The 21725-nt window shown below is 38.0% G+C and overlaps 1 protein-coding gene across 1 annotated transcript in view; it reads right to left on the reverse strand.

Moving 5' to 3' along the window:
* Nucleotides 1-21725, reverse strand: part of MYO16 (myosin XVI) — a gene marked incomplete at both ends in the record, with an annotated part of 485888 nt that overhangs the window by 265603 nt on the left and 198560 nt on the right. Inside the window, 4 exons of the mRNA XM_079722050.1 lie at nucleotides 2643-2748; nucleotides 7487-7614; nucleotides 14216-14281; nucleotides 17290-17400. Of these exons, the coding sequence (XP_079578176.1) occupies nucleotides 2643-2748; nucleotides 7487-7614; nucleotides 14216-14281; nucleotides 17290-17400 (411 nt within the window). The remainder of the gene's footprint in view (nucleotides 1-2642; nucleotides 2749-7486; nucleotides 7615-14215; nucleotides 14282-17289; nucleotides 17401-21725) is intronic.

Below are 21725 nucleotides of genomic sequence, written 5' to 3' on the forward strand. Positions count from 1 at the left end.
CAGGTCCCGGCCCTATCCTTTTGTCTCTGTTTATTCTTTTTTCTTTTGCCCTACCCAGGTATGTGGGGAGTTTCTTGCCTTTTGGGGGGTCTGAGGTCTTCTGTCAGCGTCCAGTAGGTGTTCTGTAGGAGTTGTTCCACGTGTAGATGAATTTCTGATGTATCTGTGGGGAGGAAGGTGATCTCCGCGTCTTAGTCTTCCGCCATCTTCCTCCGGGCTCCACCTTTAATTTATAAATCTTTAATTCTGCCATTGATGTAAGGCACAAGGAAAATGTTCTCTACGTCTCAGTTTCTCCACGATTCTGTGCTGAAGACCATCCCGATATGTCCTTCCTGTTATGTTGCTACCGTTCTTCTACTATTTATTCTTTGGAAACTGCTCATCAGCATGACCTTCAATGACTGTTCTCTCACATTATGCTAAGATGTAGGGCAAAATGATTTGGTCCAGACTCAACCAGTATCTCCCAGTGGAAGATACCATGTGTCTGTTTGCCGTGCACGTGGCCCCTCGGGGCAGCATCTTGCACGTGTCTGCCCTGTGGTACCTCCAAGTGGTGTTCCGCTATCTGCTCACTCCCTCCTCTCCTTTCAGGGCCACCTAACGAACCTTCCTCTCACCTTGCACTGAACATAAAGCCTTCTACTACGTTGCTCTGTGTATCAAGGATATTCTTTTCTACTCACCTCCTAAATACAATTTTTCTTTCATGCAGAAAGTACTGGCCCATCTCTTAAACAGACATAATTTCTGTGAACACCTGTGATGTTATGTCAGTTCATAACTTTTTCCAATGCTTGTATTTCATTACTGCACAGCACACACAGTTGGATGCTGGGCAAAAACTGTGGCTGGGTAATTTTCAAGAATGTCTTGTACACTGAATAAATGCATGTGGATGATCATTTAAAGGGAGACCAAAAAAAGCATGATGGACATGAAGTTTAAGCCATACTCAAACCTAAGACTGGAAACCACTTATTTATGACACCCTTAATTTGCCGTGAGAAAGGAGTAAAATGAACAAATGAATTAGAAATAGTTTCACTTGAAATTTGCATTGACATTATAATATGGATTCCCAGATGCTAATTGATTTGGAAGAGTTATATCTATCTTATCCAAAAAAATGCAGCTTAGAATATATTCACTATATAAAGCCAATTTACATAAAGTAACCCAATTTACATAAAGCCAATTTACATAAAGTAATCTAGAATGTATTTTAGAAGTCACACTCTGCTCTTTCTCAAAGCATTGTTTTAATAAATGAGTGCTTTAGTCTATAATTTACATAGAGACTACAGTTTCTTGTCATTACAATTAAGCCAGTAGATCCTGTTATTTTATTAGGTAACCTGTCTACTTTATAACCACATTGCTTTATAGATTCTCTAATCCTTAAGTGTCATTAGTAAGCATATTACAATATCTGAACAAAGAGTTTACACTACTTTTCCCAAGTTGACCCAAAATGTTAAATTACTTTGAGCTGTGCTGTAGAATTATGCACATTCCCAATATATAGCTCGAGTTTAATAAATGGTTATGAATTAAAGCCATTAATGAACACATACAATACCATAGATGCATTGTAGAGTTGATTTACCATACATTCTTTGTAAAGAGAAGAACTGAAAAGAGAGTTTCTCCTTCTAAACTGCTGTGGCCTGGAAAACACCTGTTAACAAAACTTGCTAGAACAGTGTGAAAACATCAGTCTACTTGCAGGTGTCTCCTTGAGTCCAATGTCTGAGTTTTTTCGTATGAAATCTGACCTTTCCCTTAGCTGCTAATAGGGCTTTGTGGTTCCTCGTTCAATCCTGACAGTATCTTAGGTCTATGAAGTAGCAGGATAAGGTGTCTTCATATAAAAGCAAATGTTACTGCATATAATTTAAAATCAGTCTTAATTTGGGTGAAGGGAGTCAAAAGGTACAAACTTCCAGTTATAAGATAAATAAGTCCTGGAGATGCAATGCACTGCATGGTGACTACAGTTAATAATAGTGTATCGTACATTTGAAAGTTGTTAAGAGACTGGATCTTAAAATTTATCATCACAAGAAAAAAAATTTTGTAACTATGTGTGGTGATGGATGTGAACTAAACTTATTATGGGGTGATCATTCTGGAATATATGCAAATATCAAATCATTATGTTGTATACCTAAAACTAATACCATGTTATATGTCAAAATATCAATTTTGGGGTTGAAGGTTTATCACCAGCCTATTAATGTCATCAAAGTTGACTGTTACCAGTTTTTTAACATACACTGAAACTTTATGATCACCATTCAGTAATCGCCCCATAAAAGTTGCTTATCTGGCCAATCCCACCAAAGTGTCACTTTCTATGTAAACAACGACAGACTCTAACTGTATTACATATTTTCAATCCAACTGTTCAGAGCAAATACATACGTCAGAGTATGACGTTCACAATATTTTAAAATATATACAAGAAAATAAACCTTGATGTGAACAATATTCATTTGCACCGGTCTTTTTTTCTTTCTGTCCACAAATTTCGGTCAACTTATGGTTAAACTTATGGCCTATTAAGATGCCCCCTTTATTTGTAAACTTCATTTTTCTTGCTTCTCCATAGTTTCTAACCCAAGCAAGAGACTTACATGTTTAAATTTGGAATCGAATATAGGCCTGCTGGAACCAGACCTACAGGCGAGGTGTCTCATTATTTGTTTGCTGGCTTCAGACTTCCCAGATCCTCTTTCTCCACTAAAATAAAATAGAAAAAAAAAGTTTACCGTTTTGGAGAACATAGTAAAAAAATTAAATAACTAGAGATAATTCTCAGGCACAAAGAAGGTGAGGAAATGACCTAGCGACTTTTAATGAGATGATGCTATCATTTAACACTTCCATGTGATTCACTCCTTTGCTGTACTATATACACAATAAATAAATAAGTGTGTGTGTATGTTTGTGTGCCTCTGTGTGTGTACCTGTGTACACACAATATGGTGTTTTCGATGCTGGGACTATAAATGAATAGGATGTCACTTCTGCTTCCCAATATCTTACAGAGTAGAACCACATGATGTGGATAAATTATAGCAGAAAGGCCTTAGGCTGAAAAGAAAGACGCTGCCGCCTGTCCTCAGCTTTGTGAGTGCAGGTGAGTGGGGTGGCCGCCAGGTGTAGGTCCCCTACAGTCGAGATGCATATTTGGTAGGGCCACACGTCTGGCCTGGTTAAATCTTTGAGTCCTCCACGAAAGACGTTACATCTTCCCTGGAAAAGTCATTCAACCTTTCTCAGATTTCCTCCTCTTGTCTTCAAAGTGAACATCAAGCATGCAGCTCCTAAAACTAAGCCGGTAAGATGGAGGAGTGACCAGGTAGGTAAGTGCCTGGTGCTCAGCAGATCTGAAAATGGTCTGTTTCGTCTTGAGGTTACTATCAGTTTTGACATCTCATGTTTTCCATTTTCCTTTAATCTAGGAACAGGCACCATCCAAATATGTCCTGTATAAGGACAATGCTTTTGGTATTTCCCAGACATACTTCATAAGTGACATAATTCCTATAAATAATGATTGTATTATATTCCTGAGACTAGGCAATATAGGGTTAACATAAAACTCCAATATGATAATTATTAAACCAATGCGGTCCGATATGAAATAAAGCTTTTACTGCATCTAGATGGAATACTCGTGAAACCGGTGTTTATTCATCGATAGCCAAAAGTTGAAAATACATATAAAGCTCTTTTGCTAGGGCTTTCTCAGGTTTCTCCCGTGAGCATTTGTTCTAATGAATTTGATTAAAGGGTGTTTGCCAGGAAAGAAACTGACACTTAATTCTCTTATTCACGTCTCAACTTGTTAATAAAACGTCTACTCCCCTCATCTGTGACCATAAACATTTTAACCACTTTTAGAGCGACCAGCTTAGCAGCCTCAGGGGAGCAGGTGACAGTGACCTGCGCAAGATACCAAAGAGCTCATTTTCTGGGTTCAAAGACCCTTCCTTTTAACCTTCTAATTGCAGAGCAGAAACAATCTAAATCTTTCATGATGGAAATTTAACGTCTACAATTATATTCCCTGTTAAAAAATTCTATTACCCAGCAACATAACTTGATGTCTCAGGTGTCTCGTTTTTAGAGAGATTTTGCTTGCATTCACTCAGGGATCAATCTTGAAAATACCATTTTCCTTTTTCAAATATTGCCTGTTCCTTCAAATGAGACTTACTGAGGGCCTACTACGTGCTGGTGTCTGTTAGTCTTCAGGGTAAAAGAGGTGAAAAGATAATGCTTCCTGCACCATGGACTGGGGATACTCTTGAGGAAGGAGTAGGTACATAATTAAGGTATAATTATAACAGGTGGGCACAGCTAGCAATGAGCCCATGGGCGAAGGGGCAGGTACATCTCTTGGAAGAAGCCAGGGAAGACTTCTGGGTGAGGTAGTAATTGAGCTCATTCTTGGAGACGGGGCAGCATAGAAGGCAGTGCTTATCCAACATGAAACACTCAACCAACACTCCCTGAGCATCTACTGAGCAAGTCGTAATGGGGTGGGTCTGGAGTCCCTGCGGATCTGGAGACACAGAGCCTGGGAGGCTGTGGGGCTGACCCAGTGGTCACATGAGTCCCTTTTCCTTCTCCCCACCGTTGCCCTCACCCTGTGACCACAAGTAGGGAAAATGCTCAACTCTCTCAGCTAGCTAGAATCACATGCCTTTTAGCCATCTCATAAAATCCCAAAACGATCACCACATTTCACTTTGAGTAAAATACAAGGAAATTTTAGAAAAAAGAAAAAATGGATATAATAGTCTTGGCTTCAGAGCATGTCAAGTTGAAACTAAAAATTCTAGTTCAATGTGTTCAAGAAACATTCCTTGATCTGAAAATCCATGTCTATTATTAAACCAGACATTGACCAAAGATTTGGGGTGACACTGATTGGTCATGGACCCATACAAAATTTGAAGCTTAAATATGAACAGCCTTGTCTGCTAAATCTGTACAGGACAGAAGCGGACCCTATCTTGCTTATTTCACAAGTTAGCTGCACATTCAGCATAAACATTAATTTAGATTTGCTCAGCATACTGTTAGGATAATGGATATTTGTCATACATGCTCAAACAAGTAATTAAAACCATCTATCAAGGCCTTCAGAAAATTAAAGGAAAGGTAGATCTTGGTGGGCTCCAAACTCCCAGTTCTATCCCAGGACAAAGATCTAAAAATTGTTAAAAACTATTCCTTAGGATGAAGCCTAGTGTGTTACTGGAGCCCATTAATATGAAGAAAATGAGAAATAAAATTAAAATTTGAAAATCTAATTAAAAATCCTCTGGCCTGGTACTGTAAATCATCTACTCCAGGAATATTTGAATTTTGATCTCCAAATCTTCAATTATTCTTTGTAAATGCTAATTATGGGACATAATAGACGCTCTGTAAATGATCTTTACACAAAGTATTTAGTTGAATTCTAAATTTACTCATTTTAATGTATTAGTATAAATGCAGAAAGCCTATCGTAGTCAAGACAATCAAGAAGGTTGAGAAGCTACATGCAAACACCAATCCTGAAAGAAGAAAGACAATGACTAGAGTAATAAGTCCTTATGATCATGGATTTGCTCTTCATTTCTTGAAACGTGAATGAAGAAATCTTTTTTTCAGAATAAGTGATTGATAACATGGCACTATTAGCCTTTAAAAATGTCCCAAAGGAATATTAGTTCTGCAGAATATTAACAAATCTTACTATTGTTAGAAAAACAATTCCATGAGCAAGTTCATGTAGAAACAAAGACAAACAGGTTTCTTCACTGAAAGAACATGCTAGGCATTGTGAACTCTGTAATCGGTAGGTTCCCAAAGGATATGGATTCACTGGCCCCTCAGAGCTTCGTTAAGGTCCAAAGTCTTTGACAAGGATTAAGTGGATTCAATGAGAATTGAGTTAAGTCTGTGGATTTGTAACCATCACTTTAGGTGAGTTTGGGAGGACCTCTGCAAGTCTCCTTAGGTTAGCGGCACTGGGCGAGCCATGCTCTAGAGTCTGGCTGTGAGTGTGGATAACCTTCACTCAGGCTCAGAAGCCAGACTATTGGGCTCACATCCCAGCTACACTATTTACTAGTGGGAGACCCTGGACTAATTAGCTAACCCTTCTAATACTCAGCACCTGATACATAAAATGACAATAATAATAATAACAGTGATGATACCTATCCTACAAGTTTACTAAAGCAATGAATAAGATGATACATGGAAAGCACCTAAAGGAGGGTCTGGCACTTAGTAGGTTCTCAATAAATATGAGTTGTTATTATTGTCAGCACTATTACACACTCCCCACCATCTCATGATTCTTAAAAAGTGTTTCTCTTTTTGTCTAAGTGAGACCAGGAAACCCAACAGATAAAGCAGATGAAAGCAGAATTGCTTGATTCAAGAATGCCTGGGTCCCCCACCCCACCCCAGGGGACACTTCAGAACAGGTGTAAAAACAACCATTTGCACATTATTTTGAAAACCAGAACACTAAAGTTTGCAATCCATCGATGTGAACCTCCATGGAATTTTTGATTAAATAACAACATAAAAGTATATAAAGAAGTGCTTATTTAAATATTATTTGGGTTCTTTCCAGGTTTCCATAGTTACTCTTTTATCTCACTTTGACTCAGGTTGTGCAAAGCTTTAGTCACACATTCAGTTTTCAACCAAAACTACTGTTAAAAACTATGCAAAGCCAGGGGTATTTATGAAAGTCTCCCTCTTGTGGCAGTGTGGTCTGATATACAACATAATTCTCAATGCAGATCTTATTTTAATACCTAAATATTTCTTTATTCCTCTATCAATATATAATCACATTTCATCCCTACTTCTTGTGGTACACTTCTTTTTGACATGAAAAATTTTTGCTCCAATCTAAATGCTCCCTCCTGAGTATTTATGAGCTAATATCACCATTGCATTTCACTAAAATATTACTTTGAGTGTATAATTTTGTTGACATATGAGCAAAGGTATAAATACCTAGAAGCGGGTGGGAAATCCCACATCTGCAAGGTCTTGCATGGTATTTTGCTCAGCACCACATCTTGGAGAAGGTTGGTACTAGTATCGGGTGCCTCTCTTTCCCATGTTTTCTAAGGTTTGAAAGCAAGACACTAGTTCTAAGCTGTAGATCTTCAAAATGAAGAAAAAATTGGATGACTCTCATAAACATAAAGTTGAATGGTTGAAAGGAGTCTCAGGTTCAGTTTGTTGATATCGATTCAGCTACACTCAGGGCCATTTCTAACAACAAAGGTGTTTCTCCTTTGTAACGAGTCAAGTGTACTCACTGCACACTTAGTGGACCACAAACTGGTGAGGGAGTAAATAAACGTAAACCAGAAGCAATGAGGACGGTTTTACCGCCAAGCCCTCAGGGCAGAACTGAGCCTGGAGCTGGGGTGAGGGGCAGGCTCACCTGAGAATGAAGCACTGAGGTCTCTGCTCCTGGAAAAGCTGATGGAAGGCTCTCTCCGCACAGGAGAAAATGTGAGGCGGCAGAGAGGGGCAGGGCTGCCCCGCACTGCCCAGGTACAGCTGGGAGACCTGGAAAACAGGGAACCACACAGGCAGGAATCTCCATGAAAAGGGTTCAGGATCCTTTACCTCACGATGCTACTGCCATATTTCCCATACACAGAAGCATATAGATCTCTAATTCTGAGTCTCACTTGTAAACACAAAACATTTGCACAATGCTGCACTTCTCAGCACATTTTAAGCATCTGTAATGACAAAACGGAGACATACATCTGAGCCTTCATTATTTGGTTTGCAGGCTTTAAATCACTTGGCTGTTTTCAAAAAGAGCAACTCCCCAAAATCCAGTTCAATAGCTATCCATGAAGTAAGCTGAAACGGTGGCAATTTATATCAAATGCAATTTCTCTCAGCAACTTTTAATTTCAGTAACATAAGATGGCAAGGATATTTAATTTGAAAAGAAAGCCGTTGCATCTGAAACATACAAATTTACAAATTTCTTGGAAAAAAGACAAAATGAACTTGATTTCAGTGCAATGGTGATTTTTAATGATTGCCACGGTGATTCAGTACTAGTATTTTTAGTCCTTTCGAGTTTCGAGTGAATTGCATTATATTAGAATCAAAACTAAATGATAGGAGGACTTGTGAGTCATGAAGAAATATCAGACAAAGTTAATTTTTATTCTGCAAAATAACTGGCTTGTATCTTCAAAGATGACAAGGTTGGAAAGTTCAAGAGTAGATTGAGGGACTGTTCCAAATTGAAGGCAATTTAAGGCCCAGTGGTCAGCATACCCTGTGATGGTGGACTGGATCTTTGGTTGTTTGGGCATCACTGAGACAATGGAAAAGACTTGAATGAAGCCTCCTGATTAAATGGTAACAGCTCTAATTTCCCGATTTTGATGATTGTATGGAGGTTACATAGGAAAATGCCTTTGTTTGTAGTAAATACACAGTACATGTACTCAAGGTTGATGGGACAACATGCCAGCAAATTATTTTAAAATGGTTGAAGGAAAAAAGTTGTTTGTACTAATTATTTGCAATTTTTCCATAAGTGTAAAATTATTTCAAATTATAGGGGAAATAATTTTTTAAAGTAGAATCAATGATCTACAGCTAAAAGAAAAAATTGGATGACTCTCACAAATATAGTGTTGAATGGAATCTATCAGATACATATGAGAACATACTATGAGATCCCATTTACAGAGAGCAAGCAGGGGAAACCAATCTATGTATGCTGTTAGAAGTCAGCGTAGCAGTACTTTGGGCAAAGGGTTAATGGTTGGAAAGAGCAAGTGTGGGCTCTGGAGGCTGAGAATGTTCTACCTCTAGTGCTTGTGGAAAAGTACACTCAGAGATGAGCACTTTCCTGTGTGCGTTATATCCCAATAAAAACATCAAAAGCCTAAGTCATTAAACATTGCGGTTCTGGTGCAGAGAGAGAAAAAGGAACCGCTGGAACAGACTACAGAACTCAACTCAGGCCTACACGGTGAGATTTGGGGGCCACAGGGGCTGTGTCACTTATCCTTAAAGGAAGCTGTCAAGAAAATTGATTATTTGTAAAGGAAACAAACATCACTATCTCATGCCATGTGTAAAAATAAATTCCAACTGAATTTAAGTTCCAAATATGAACAGCAAAGCTTAACACATTTAGAAAAGTATGTAAAAACTGTACTCTTATGATTTGGGAGTAAGGGAATAGGGGTCAAAAACACAAATTTTATTGGGAAAAATCCTACAACATCATAGCTAACAACTCCTGTTCAACCACAAACAGCATACATATAATAATAAAAAAAACTCAGGCGAAGACAGAGAGGAAAGTAAGCTGGGCATACAATCAATAAATCATCAGCATTTTATAAATGACTCTCACAAATCAATAAGAAAAACTGGAAACAAAATAGAAAATTGGGCAAAGAATGTAAGCAGAAAGGAAAGGCCAATACATGTGAGAAAAGATGAAAAAACAACTCTCTTCATAACCAAAGAAATGCTATTTCAAACAATAAGGTGATATAGTACACATGAACTATTGACAACTTTAGCAATAATAGCTCAATAATGATGACGATGGCCTCACTTGCTATATGCTTGCTGCTTTTCTCAGCATTTTATGCTCACTCATCCAATTCTCCTAGAAACCTGAGACTTGGATATGAGGATGATCTTCCCGTTTACAGATGAGGAAACTGATGCAAAGGAAAATTAGTGACAGGTCCAAGGTCACATGGCAAGTTAGTGGTGGAGCTTGACTTCAAAATGAAGTTTTCTCTAGGTCTAAAAACACATGCATAATACTAAGTGTTGTTCTAAGAAATTCTAAGTGTAATTTGGCAGTAACTTCTAAACTTAAGGAGGTAGGTTTGACTAGCAATCTCTCTGTAGAAATTCTCAAACATGAACCAAGAACTACACACCAAACAACCCTCAGCACTCTCTGTAAGAGCAGGAAACAAGAAAGTAATTCTACAATAGGGATTAGTGAATAAATATAAATAATTGTGTATTAAAACAATAAAACACTATAAGGTATTTGGAATGAACTAACTAGACCCGAATCTTTTATCATGGAAAATTTTTGAAAACATAATGATTAATGATGATTTTTGTTGTAAAAGAATATAGTTAGTATATTCTCTGAGTAAATTAAAACAGAAAATAGGGGCTTCCCTGGTGGCGCAGTGGTTGAGAGTCTGCCTGCCGATGCAGGGGACACGGGTTCGTGCCCCAGTCCGGGAAGATCCCACATGCCGTGGAGCGGCTGGGCCCGTGAGCCATGGCCGCTGAGCCTGCGCGTCCGGAGCCTGTGCTCCGCAACGGGAGAGGCCACAACAGTGAGAGGCCTGCGTACCGAAAAAAAAAAAAAAAAAAAAAAAAAAAAACAGAAAATAATGTCATATGCAGTTTTTATTGCATATATTTGTGTATGTATACAGAATGAACAGACAGAAGATTGGATAAAAGGATAACTTCGGTGATGTATATGTATAGCTGATTCACTTTGTTATAAAGCAGAAACTAACACACCATTGTAAAGCAATTATACTCCAATAAAGATGTTAAAAAATCTATTAATGGATAATAAAGAACAGTACATAAAAAAAGGGGGGGGTGACTTCGGGATAGTGATTGTCATCTTTTGTGAAAAGGAACAGGCTGAAGTGGAACTCAGTCTGTGTTGACATTACAGTGTCACTTAATCTCAGATACCATGTAATTGAAACATACCTTTATTTTGAGTACCACCCAGAAAATAACATTATAATTAAACTAGCACACAATGTCTTGGTATCACATCTTTAAAGCTGCATCCCAACCTCAGGAGTGCATGTGAAAAAATATGGCACTTTTTATTTTTAATTTTTTAAGAGATATGAGACATGTATGGGAGTGGGCACACATTGTCTATTACACTTGAACTTTTTGAATTTTGAATTATTCCAGAATTTAAAATAAATATAAAAGATATTTGAATGGTAGTGATGTCTACATGATAATTCATAAGCTGGCTAGGAAGGTTTAGCCCACCTTTGTTTTCTTGCAGGATAAATTTCTATTTTGGGTTTGTTTGGGTTTTTTTAAACTTGCACTAACACTATTTCACTTTCTCCCCAAGTTCAACCTGGATCTAATCTAATTTTGACAAAATGCTCTTAAACTCCATTTGTTTTTGAAAAGTCCTAGTAAGGATTTCGTTAGATGTTATCAACAAAGTGAGACCCAAGAGACCCAGGAGCATGCCTGAATCTACGTGTACGTGGGGTTCATCTCACATTCCTGCTCTGTTTATTCAAACCTATTTGGAGTTAGGTATTCTCCTTAGGCTAAGTTTCACTACACATTAGATGTAGTAAAGAATCGTGAGTGTCCAAAGTTTTTTCATGATAATCAAACCAATAACTTTTCTCAGTTCCCTTTCCCTGTAAATCTTCTTTTCATGCGATGTTAGAGTTTGTATTGTAGAATACTCCATTGCTACCACCTGGTAATACTTTGCTTGATGCTAATTCTACACTTAAGAAGTAATGTAAATATGAAATAATAATTTTAATAGAATAGCATTTTCCACTTATTTATATTGAACCTTGAAGGTTTTCACCAAGCTGTTCTAGTTTTCTGAGTGATTGACAAACCACCGACTTTACATTGGTTACCATGATCATTACTAATATAATTGCATGTTCTTATTTGGTCCAGAAAATATTGTCAGGGTCAGACCCTTCCTTTCCCACAGGCCATCTCTCTCCATTTCACCTTATTCTCTACATGTCTGTATCATTTGGGAACAGGAGGATTTTGGTCTGTGGACATTTTAAGTGCTCTTCCACAAATGAGATGGCATCACATAAGCTTCATTCAGGTTATCTCTAGTCTTTGCTGGACTCTGTGATCTCAATAAATAAAGTCCTTCTTTATGGATCAATTCCCTCCTATTTTCCACTGTGCATGATACCTGTCAATAAACATCCAGGAGATTGCAGGATCCACGGTCTGATTTCTGAAGCTAACCATGCAGTCTGTAGCTTATGAGAGTTCCATTCACGGGCCCCTGACATCAGGGTCCTGGTAATCTGTGGAACCTGATGCCAAGGGCTTGATGGGGCATGGCTGCTGTTTTCACACCATAGTATGAACATGTCACTCTACTTGCCTGATTGGATTTCCCACTCATTATCTTATACCTATATATAGATGACATACCCTGAAAAAAATGCTTGTTGTATACAAACAATCACGTATAATGACTAATTATATGTCTCTGGACTCAGCATTTGGGTCCCTGAGAGTAGTCTGTCCTGCATCTGCTCTGGGGCTACATGACCTGGATTTAAATTGTCTCTGCCACTCATGAGAAAACTTTAGAAAGCCTAGTTAATCTCCTGAAGTCTCAGTTTATCCATCTGCAAAGAGGGAATGATAACACTTACACTGATTGGGTCCCTTTTGGGATTAAATGTGGTAGCATATGTAAAGCCCTTTGCAGCTGGCCTGCCGTGTGCTAAACCCTGTACTAAAACCAATAGCGTTCTCCTTCCATGGCTAAGAAGCCCAGCCACCCTAGCTACATGCCAAATCCCAACATGCCTGGCCATGGGAACATCAGGAGTCCAGCAGCATCTGAAAGTCAGTGGAATTGGAAAGCAAAGGAAGCCCTAGGCCCGGCATCTCACACTAGATGCCATGTTACACTTTGGAGGAGCTTAATCTCATCTATAATTCGAGGATTCAGGATGACTGATCAGTTTTGTACTGTGTGTAGTCAAAAATATAACCTTGAGAAGTCATCCCCAGGTATTTAGCCTGAATGTGTCATCCTTTTGCACACTGAGATTTCAAGGTGATATATCTTTGGTTTGTGAACTCCATAGTAAAGGTTACGATGAGTAACATCCGAGAAAAGTCTGACACTGACTGTGAAGAGCCGATGCAGATTCACTGCTCAAGAATTTATTCTCAGACGTGCATCTGTGCGTTGATTTTCTGAATACTGCTTTGCCAATGCTGTAGGCTTGGTTCTTGAATGGCGCCATCTTCCCTGTGATTGTTACCTCCCCTCCCCCTTCTCCTCCTACCCCTCCGTTTCCTGCACCTGCTTCTATGAAAGGACTCCCAAAATGATTATGGGTACCTGTAATTCCTTTTGCCCTAGTCAGTCAAGCTTCCACATACACTTAGCCCAGCGATGAGGCTGGGGTAGGAATGGGTGGAATGAGGAGGGTGGGCAAGTTCCAAGGCAGTTTTAAAGCAATGGTGGAATTGACTTTTGGTAAGAAGAGTGGAAGGTGGGGTAGTGAGAGGTCCTCTCGTACCCGGGAAGCATCCCTGTAATAATTCTTAGTATCTTCCTCAGGAGTTTATAGAGAGCAACCTCTTTCTCTCTTCCTCTCTCTTTCTCTCCCTTACCCCATTCCCCTCCAGCAGCTGCGAGTGCGTCCCTGCTTCAAGAACACGTCTCCTCCTTTTATCTCCTGCTCCTCATTAGGGATTCTGTTTCAGACTGGAAGCAGCCTTGTGGCTACACAAAACACAGAGAGCTCCCATGACAGTGTGTTTGATCCAAAAATACTAGGCAAAGAGATATGACAATATGCTTCATTGTCCACGGTGATGTGGACCACAACACAGCAAAGATCATACTGCGTTTTCAGTTGCCTGGAATGATTTCCCACAAGCAATTTCTCTTTTAATTTTGAGTCTCATGATTCAAGCTGGAAAGTCTTTTAGGAAAATGTATAAATGCAGTATTATCCTTTCTTATTCCATTGCTTTAACATCATAATTCTCTTCTGAAAGCGGTCATGATGTTCAAAGACCTCTAAACCAACTGACCTTGAATTAATCAAAAATACATGGGAAATAGAGTTAATATAACATTTGATTTTAGACATCTGTCTAGTGACTACAATCATAAGAATTACACATTATAAGTGCAAAGAAAACTTTTGACAAAATAACATTCCTTGTCAATATTTTCTCAGAAGAAATTAAGGTCACTATTATCTAACCATTCAGTGTAGGATTTTCTGAGAAGCTTGATTTTACTTACTGTTTCGGTTTTTGTTTCTTAATCATTTGATACAAATAGGCATGTCTAGTGAGTGTTACTCTACATTATTAAATGATATTTTAAATTTTATCTCACCATGGTGGAATAAATTGGAATCTCCTTGAATGGATTAACGAGCAGGAGGATGTCCCCAATAAAAGTCTGTTAAAAGGAAAGGATATAAATGGTTATTGGACCATATGAATAGCACCTTTAAAGTTAAAAATTATATAATTTTAAAATCACTGAGCAAAATATAGAGAATAAGTAAAAATCACACTTTACCATTTTGTGAATTGTTTTAACAGTTTGTAAATAAATAGAAAATTCAAATAAAATTAAACCAATAGGCTTGTTCCATTGAACACATAACAAGTGAAATGACTGAATTCTAAGAATTTCTTATTTTAAAGGGGTTTTATAATCACCAGTTGAATAAAAACATACAAAATTAAAACACATGGCCAAAAAGAGTGGAGGCAGTGAATGGGGTATGAATTCTATGTTGCTGCATAAGAATAATAATAAAATGTATAACAGCAAAGTTAGTAAAGCACTAAAAGCAAATAAAAATAATTTTAATTTTAAAAAAGACAAGTAATGAGATCTAAAGGCCTAAAGAACAGATGGACCAAATAAAAATCAAATAATAAAATGTTAGATTTAAACCCAAATACATCAGTAATTATGTCAAATGTAAACTACTAAATAATTAAATAACAAAGATTATGAACTGGATTAAAATGCTAACTCAAATATAAAGACTAAGAAAACTTGAATGTTAAAGGATGAAGCAAGATACACATGCAAACAGTAATAACTGCAAGAAAGGTGGTTTAGCAATATTCAATTTATAGAAAATAGACTTTAAGGTAGGAAGCAGTACCAGTGATAAAAAAAGTTTATATCCTCAAAAAGAAAACCACAGGCCCAAAACAGAGTCCCGTATGCTAGGCCAGGCTATGCGACAGGGGCATAATACCTAACCTAACTGAAGCTGCCACCTCCCCCAGAAATGTGGTCTTGACCAGACAGTTAGGAATTTTCTGTTTGGTACCAGGAAGGTAATATGTCACATAGCCCCTCTCCATTCCCCGAAAGATGATGAGGTAATCGCTACATAGACCCCTCTGTTTCCCACAGGTAGTTACCTAAGCCTGAAGCAATATTTTTTATGACTTCCTTATCTTGCCTTTAAAACCCTTCCCTTTCCTTGGCCCCTGGAGCTCCCCTCTGCTAGCTAGATGGGGTGTTGCCCAATTCATGAATCATTCGATAAAGCCAATTAGATCACTAAAATTTACTCAGTTGAATTTTGTTTTTTAATAGTATTTTATATGAACTTTAGCAAAGCAGGGAATCCTAATTCTGATTATCCAGGTAGAGAGAGAAACCCAGTAGAGTTAGCAAAGAGAGTCTATGAAGGTGGTCCGCTGTGTGGGGTTCGCGACATGACTCGGATAAACAAGTGGGAAATAGTTGCCATTTCAGATCAGGAAGTGCAAGACCAGCAGGCTTCCTGTTCCCCCTGAGCTCAGAGTCTAGCATGGCATCCAGATGCTAATCAAACCACCACCAAGGTTTATAATCACAAGCGGTGAGAAGTGTGCTACAGAAAGATGGTCCACAGTGACTCGATCTGGAAGTTCTGGGAAGGTTTACTTAAAGACTGAAGAAGTATTGAGTGGGAATTTATAAAACTATGTACTACATGGAGGTAGAAAGAGAACTTTATGGAAAAAAAGACAGTCTAAGGGGAATCCCTGATGCAGGAAGGAGGGCAGTGACCAGTGACTAGGAATCATCAGTGATAGCGTTTAGGGACCAGACTGTGAATAAGGCTTGTGCCTGTCCTTCCAAGAAAAATGACAAGCCTCAGAAAAGTTTTAAGACTGGGAGTTTCGAGATTACATTTGTTCTTTACGAAAAGTACTCTAGTTCATTATGAAGTTTCCTCTAGAAACTCAGGAGGCTATTGGAGAAAAGATGATGAGGATGGTGCCCACTGGGATGCAGAGTAGTAGATCTTGGGAGATAAAGCCACTTGAAAAGCATGAAAGAAATAAGGGAAATCAAAACTATTAAAGCAGTGGTCTGCTGATAATGTGATTAAGAAGTTAAAATGAAGAAGAATCAACACGATGCTGGAAAAGGAGAGACAAGAGAACAAAAATAACACAAAAGCAATAGGGCAGTAACAGACCAAACTAATCAGGCTCTACCACTTTCTGCTGATAATTCAATTCCATTAATTTTGATAGAAGTATTTAATTTTAAGTGTATTTACAGTGGCGGGCAATTTATCCCATCATTAAGTCACTGCATTGAATGTTCATGGGTTAATCAGCACCTGACAATTTATTACTTGTAAAGAAATCTCTGATTTCACATTTACATGAAAATTACTTCATCAGTTTCTCAGTAGAGTAGGAAAAAAACGGGTGTTATCAAAAAGGGATAGCAGACATATGCATAATCAGATTTCTCTATAGACATTCTGATTGAATTGCTCTGAAATGAATTTAACAAAATCAATGAGAGAGAGAGAGAGAGACATTGAGATTGCATAGTGTCAAAATTGATATGCGTATTGGAAGAAATAACACATATAAACCAGAAGAGAACCACAGCAAATCAATTCTCCATGCTATTTGTCATCTAAGTCATACATTTGTATGCTATTATCAGAGATGTGTATATAAATTATTTACTAGACAAAGACATTTCCTGATAATTTAAAAGAACAATAGTTTTTCTTTCATGCAAATAGAGAAGCATCCCCCACGCACACTTAGCTTTTCCTCTTTAGCTTCATTCTCCAGATCTAGGAGGCTGAGTTAAAGCAGATGAAAGAAACATCATTTTTATAAGTGATCTGCAGATCCTGCTGGTTCTGGCAAGATCTTCTTCTCCAGCAAACATGACAAGAGGAAAGTTGTCTACCCTCAGGGTTTCAACTTTCTCTTAACAACCCTGAAATGTGAATCTTTGCAGAAATTGCCTTATAACTGAAACAGAAGAATGGACCCAAACTCTGAGAAATCCACCTTAAGCTATGAGCATGACCAGAAGTAACAATGATCCCCTTCCTTGTCATATTTGCGGCACTGAAGGGTGAAAATATGCAGCAAGACAAAAGCAGTGAAAAAGGCAATTTCAAGGGCACTTACATAGATCTGATTGTTCCCAAAGCGCTTCTGAATTTCATAAAGCAGGCTGCTGTCGGTAAGCTGGCTGAGCGTTGCCAGGTCATCGTTCGGAGCAGGAGGTATCAGCTTGACCTGGGGGAAAAGTAGGTAAGATCAATCCTAATTGCTTTCCAATCAACTGTCTTCACAGTTGTTTGTTCCATTTTCAACTACATGTCAAAAGTTTACAGACCACATGAATTCGAAACTGTTATTAAAAGATGAAATGGTTCACTTGTAAGGAACAAAAAATTCAACAGTCACAGAAATGTATTCAGGTGAGAATCTCTGTTCTATACCCACCAGCCCGGGCACACATTCATACACGCACCTACACACACAACCTGCATGTGACCCCACGTCCCTCCAATCATGAAGTCTAATTTAGACAGCTCTGAACTGTGCTGAGTCCTTTTTAAGACCAGCTGTTGAAAAGCTCATGTTTTTCAGTGTTTCCAAAGCTAAAAGAAAACCCCTATCACAAAACTGGAATGGGAAAAAAGCAGTGTGCCTGGACTTCAGTTTCCGAATACATAGAGGAAGGCACTGGAATTTAAAAGTAGCCTCTAGAATTTTGGCTTGTGAATTTTATTCTGTTATACATTACTCCTAAGTTTAAAGTAGTGTGAGACTAAGATGATTCTGTCAGAAAGAAAAACACTGCTTCCCTACTCAATTTTATATTGAGTGACAGAGTTGAAAAACTGGACAATATTTTTTTAAAAAAGGTAAATTTGAAATATTTAAATTAGATAAAAATCTATTATTTACAAGTCATAAATGGGCAATGTTTAGTTTTATTTATATAGACAAAGGTCTTTCGCAAGTTGGCATACGTATTGAACTTCCAAAGCAATCATAAAAAGGAGAAAAACCAAGAGCAGGATTTTTTTTCCTTCAGAAGGAATGATTTACGCTAAGATAATAAAATTCCTCATATAACCACAGCTCTCAGGAGCTCAAGGCAAATTTCTGCATGCACATTAAAAAAAAAAAAAAGCAGGAATAGCACTAACAGAAGTTTCATGTTTGTTCCAACGAGGCTGAAAGAGCTATTGCGGCATATCTTTGGAATTCTTGAGGGTTTTCATCTCCAGTCACAGCTGCTACATGGGTTAGAGAAAGTACTACTAGGCTGACAGTAAAAATGTGAAGACTTCCCAGCCTGCTTGTAGTAACGAAATGTAACAATACAGTGTTAGGGTAGATGAAGGGAAGAATTCCTTGTAGTTAGCATAACAGATTCCAAAATGATCAGGAATGAAGCTTTGATAATCAGTCTTAAGCAAGGGGCACATTCTTTCTAAAGATTCCTGATGCACTGTGACAGCTGATAATATGTCTGTGAATATTTTTATGTTATAGTTGTAGACTCAGTCGTGTATGCTACCAGTGTCTCCCAAACAATTATGAAAACAGTCAAAACAGAGACGGGATAAATATGTAAAAAAAACCAAAAAACAAAACTTAACATCTTCGCTAGGATTGATCATTATGGTTCTTATGAAGATATACAAATATCCATATATATACATACATTTCTCTCTATATATGTATACATTTCCAAAAATAGAAATCTGAAACACAAAACAGACATAATTCAGAATAGAAAGTCAGGAAGAAATTAAAGAAACACTTTGAGAAATGTTTCAAGACCCAAAAGGAATTTACTTCTTGGAAATACTCTGAATTCACTGATTCCTCGTCTCCACTTGCCAACACTACTTTCAGTGCTGTCAAATTTCCTGTTTTGTTCTGTTGTGTTTTCTCTCTCTAGGACATAAGTAGTATATGTCCAGGAACCAGAAATTCAGTGGGCAGACAGAAGGTCTGACAATTGGGATAAGAGCAGGAAGATTCTGGGGAAAGGCTGTTTGCAGGAAAGAAAGAAGTAGGCATGAAAGAAGAGGAAAGAAGAAATTAGAAAAGAACGAGCTGACCGGGATGGTCCTACAGGGAAAGGGGTGATGATCTGACAAAATATTAAGCTTCCCAAAGCCGAAGCCCATTACCGTGCCTGCACAGCACCTTGTTCTTACCTGCTTTGCATTCTATGAGATGTTTCTTAGAGAGTGCAATATATCAGGTCCTTTGTTTGCTGAGAATTTACACTTTTGTGTACCTGGATGCTGGTATGTCCGAGAACTACAGAAAGAGAACCATCACCAATCTTCAAACTCTCTATATGCACATGCAGCCATGGAACACACACTGTCTCTCCTGTGCACAGAACTGTCACAGGGCAGCAGGGCTCTGGGAAATGAACCCAGAGCTTTCTGTCGTGTCTCCAAAGAGCACTGGATACAGCAGAAAAGAAACACTTGTGACTCTAGGCAATTTGTTTAACTTTCGTGAGTTTGAGTCTGGTCGGTTTAAATACTCAATTTGAAACTTGAGAGTCAGTTAAGTAGCAAAAGTGAATGACAACTTGCCCACAGTAGAATCTGGGGGATTAATGGGCAGAAGACATTAAATAGACATTTCTCCAAAGAAGACATACAGATGGCCAAGAAGCACATGAAAAGCTGCACAACATCACTAATTATTAGAGAAATGCAAATCAAAGCTACTATGTGGTATCACCTCACACCAGTCAGAATGGTCATCATCAAAAAAATCTACAAACATAAATGCTGGAGAGGGTGTGGAGAAAAGGGAACCCTCTTGCACTGTTGGTGGGAATGTAAATTGATACAGCCACTATGGAAAACAGTATGGAGGTTCCTTAAAAAACTAAAAATAGAACTACCATATGACCCAGCAATCCCACTACTGGGCATATACCCGGAGAAAACCATAATTCAAAAAGACACATACACCCCAATGTTCATTGCAGCACTATTTGCAATAGCCAGGTCATGGAAGCAACCTCAATGCCCATCGACAGACGAATGGATAAAGAAGATGTGGTACGTATATACAATGGAATATTACTCAGCCATAAAAAGGAATGAAATTGGGTCATTTGTAGAGACGTGGATGGATCTAGAGACTGTCATACAGAGTGAAGTAAGTCAGAAAGAGAAAAACAAATATCATATATTAACGCCTATATGTGGAACCTAGAAAAGCAGTACAGATGAACCTGTTTGCAGGGCAGAAATAGAGACACAGATGTAGAGAACAAACATGGACACCAAGGTGGGAAAGCTTTGGGGGGCAGGTAGTGGTGGATGAATTGGGAGATTGGGATTGACATGTATACACTAATATGTATAAAACAGATAAATAATAAGAACCTGCTGTATAAAAAATAAATAAAATTCAAAAAAAGATATTATAGGTGAAAGCATTTGTAAGCTCTGAAAGTATTATTTTATATTATTATTTTTAAAAATAATCTATACTTACATTGAAAAAAAGAAAACTCAGTGTCGACTGGAATTACATGAATTAAGAGCAGATAAATTAGTGGATAGATGATTCAACCACTATGGCAAAACCTTACAGTCAGTCTATATAAATAACAGTAATAAGAACAATAAATATGTCTTGCTGAGTTTTTGTTTATTCTTGGTAATTGTGCTGTCACCTTATAGCTTTAGTCTTTTGTCATCTTCAAAACAACCAAATAAGGTGAGTACTATGTTCCCATTTTACAGATGGGGCTTAGTGAGATTAAGGGGCTTCTAGAGTCACAGAGCTCCAGAAGCAGACCTGAGCCAGAGCAAATCTGCCTGACTCCATCCTCCTGTCTCTTTACTCCCAGGAAAACATGCCTTTGCTAAATGGAATAAAACTTTGACCTGAATTTTAAGCTGGAACCAAATTTAAATAAATATACTGTGAAAGGAAAGAAGAGAGGGAGGAAGGGAAAGAAGAAGTTAAGCAGTTAGGAAATTAGGAAGAGAATGGAAGAGGACAGGGGAGAGGAGGAATGGGAGCTGAAAACAGAACAAAAAGTGAAGAGAAGGAAGAATGTCACACATTTTTAAGCATCTTAAGAAGAATTCTACATTCTCAGAGATATTATAAAGCGAATGTGAATTTTGGTGACTATCAGAACCAAAAAAAGTTTAAATCAAGTCTTGAATATTCATGTATGGAGTTACCATTTGATAAGGCCTACATTTTCTAAAAATCTGAAAGGAGAGATGCTGTGGGTTTTGTTTCAACTTGAATTCTACACAATGTGTTTCTCTTTAAAATGTGAATGGGAACTTTATTGCTTTGACAAGGCTTTTCTAAGCCCTCCTGTGAAGTGTGAGTGAGGACAGTCCTGCCAAGAATCCAAGCACTTCATGACCAAGAATGAATGACAGCATGATGTATACAGTGGGAGATGTGAGTGAATATTACACAGATAATATATGCACATGAAACCTGAATACTAGCCTCTCCTTGTTTAATACCAGATCAATAGAACATGATTACAGCTGCTTTTAATGTCTAGGATACAATTATAAAGAGCTTACATT

Source organism: Hyperoodon ampullatus (assembly GCF_949752795.1).
Source record: "Hyperoodon ampullatus genome assembly, chromosome: 16".
Classification (NCBI taxonomy): Eukaryota; Metazoa; Chordata; class Mammalia; order Artiodactyla; family Ziphiidae; genus Hyperoodon; species Hyperoodon ampullatus.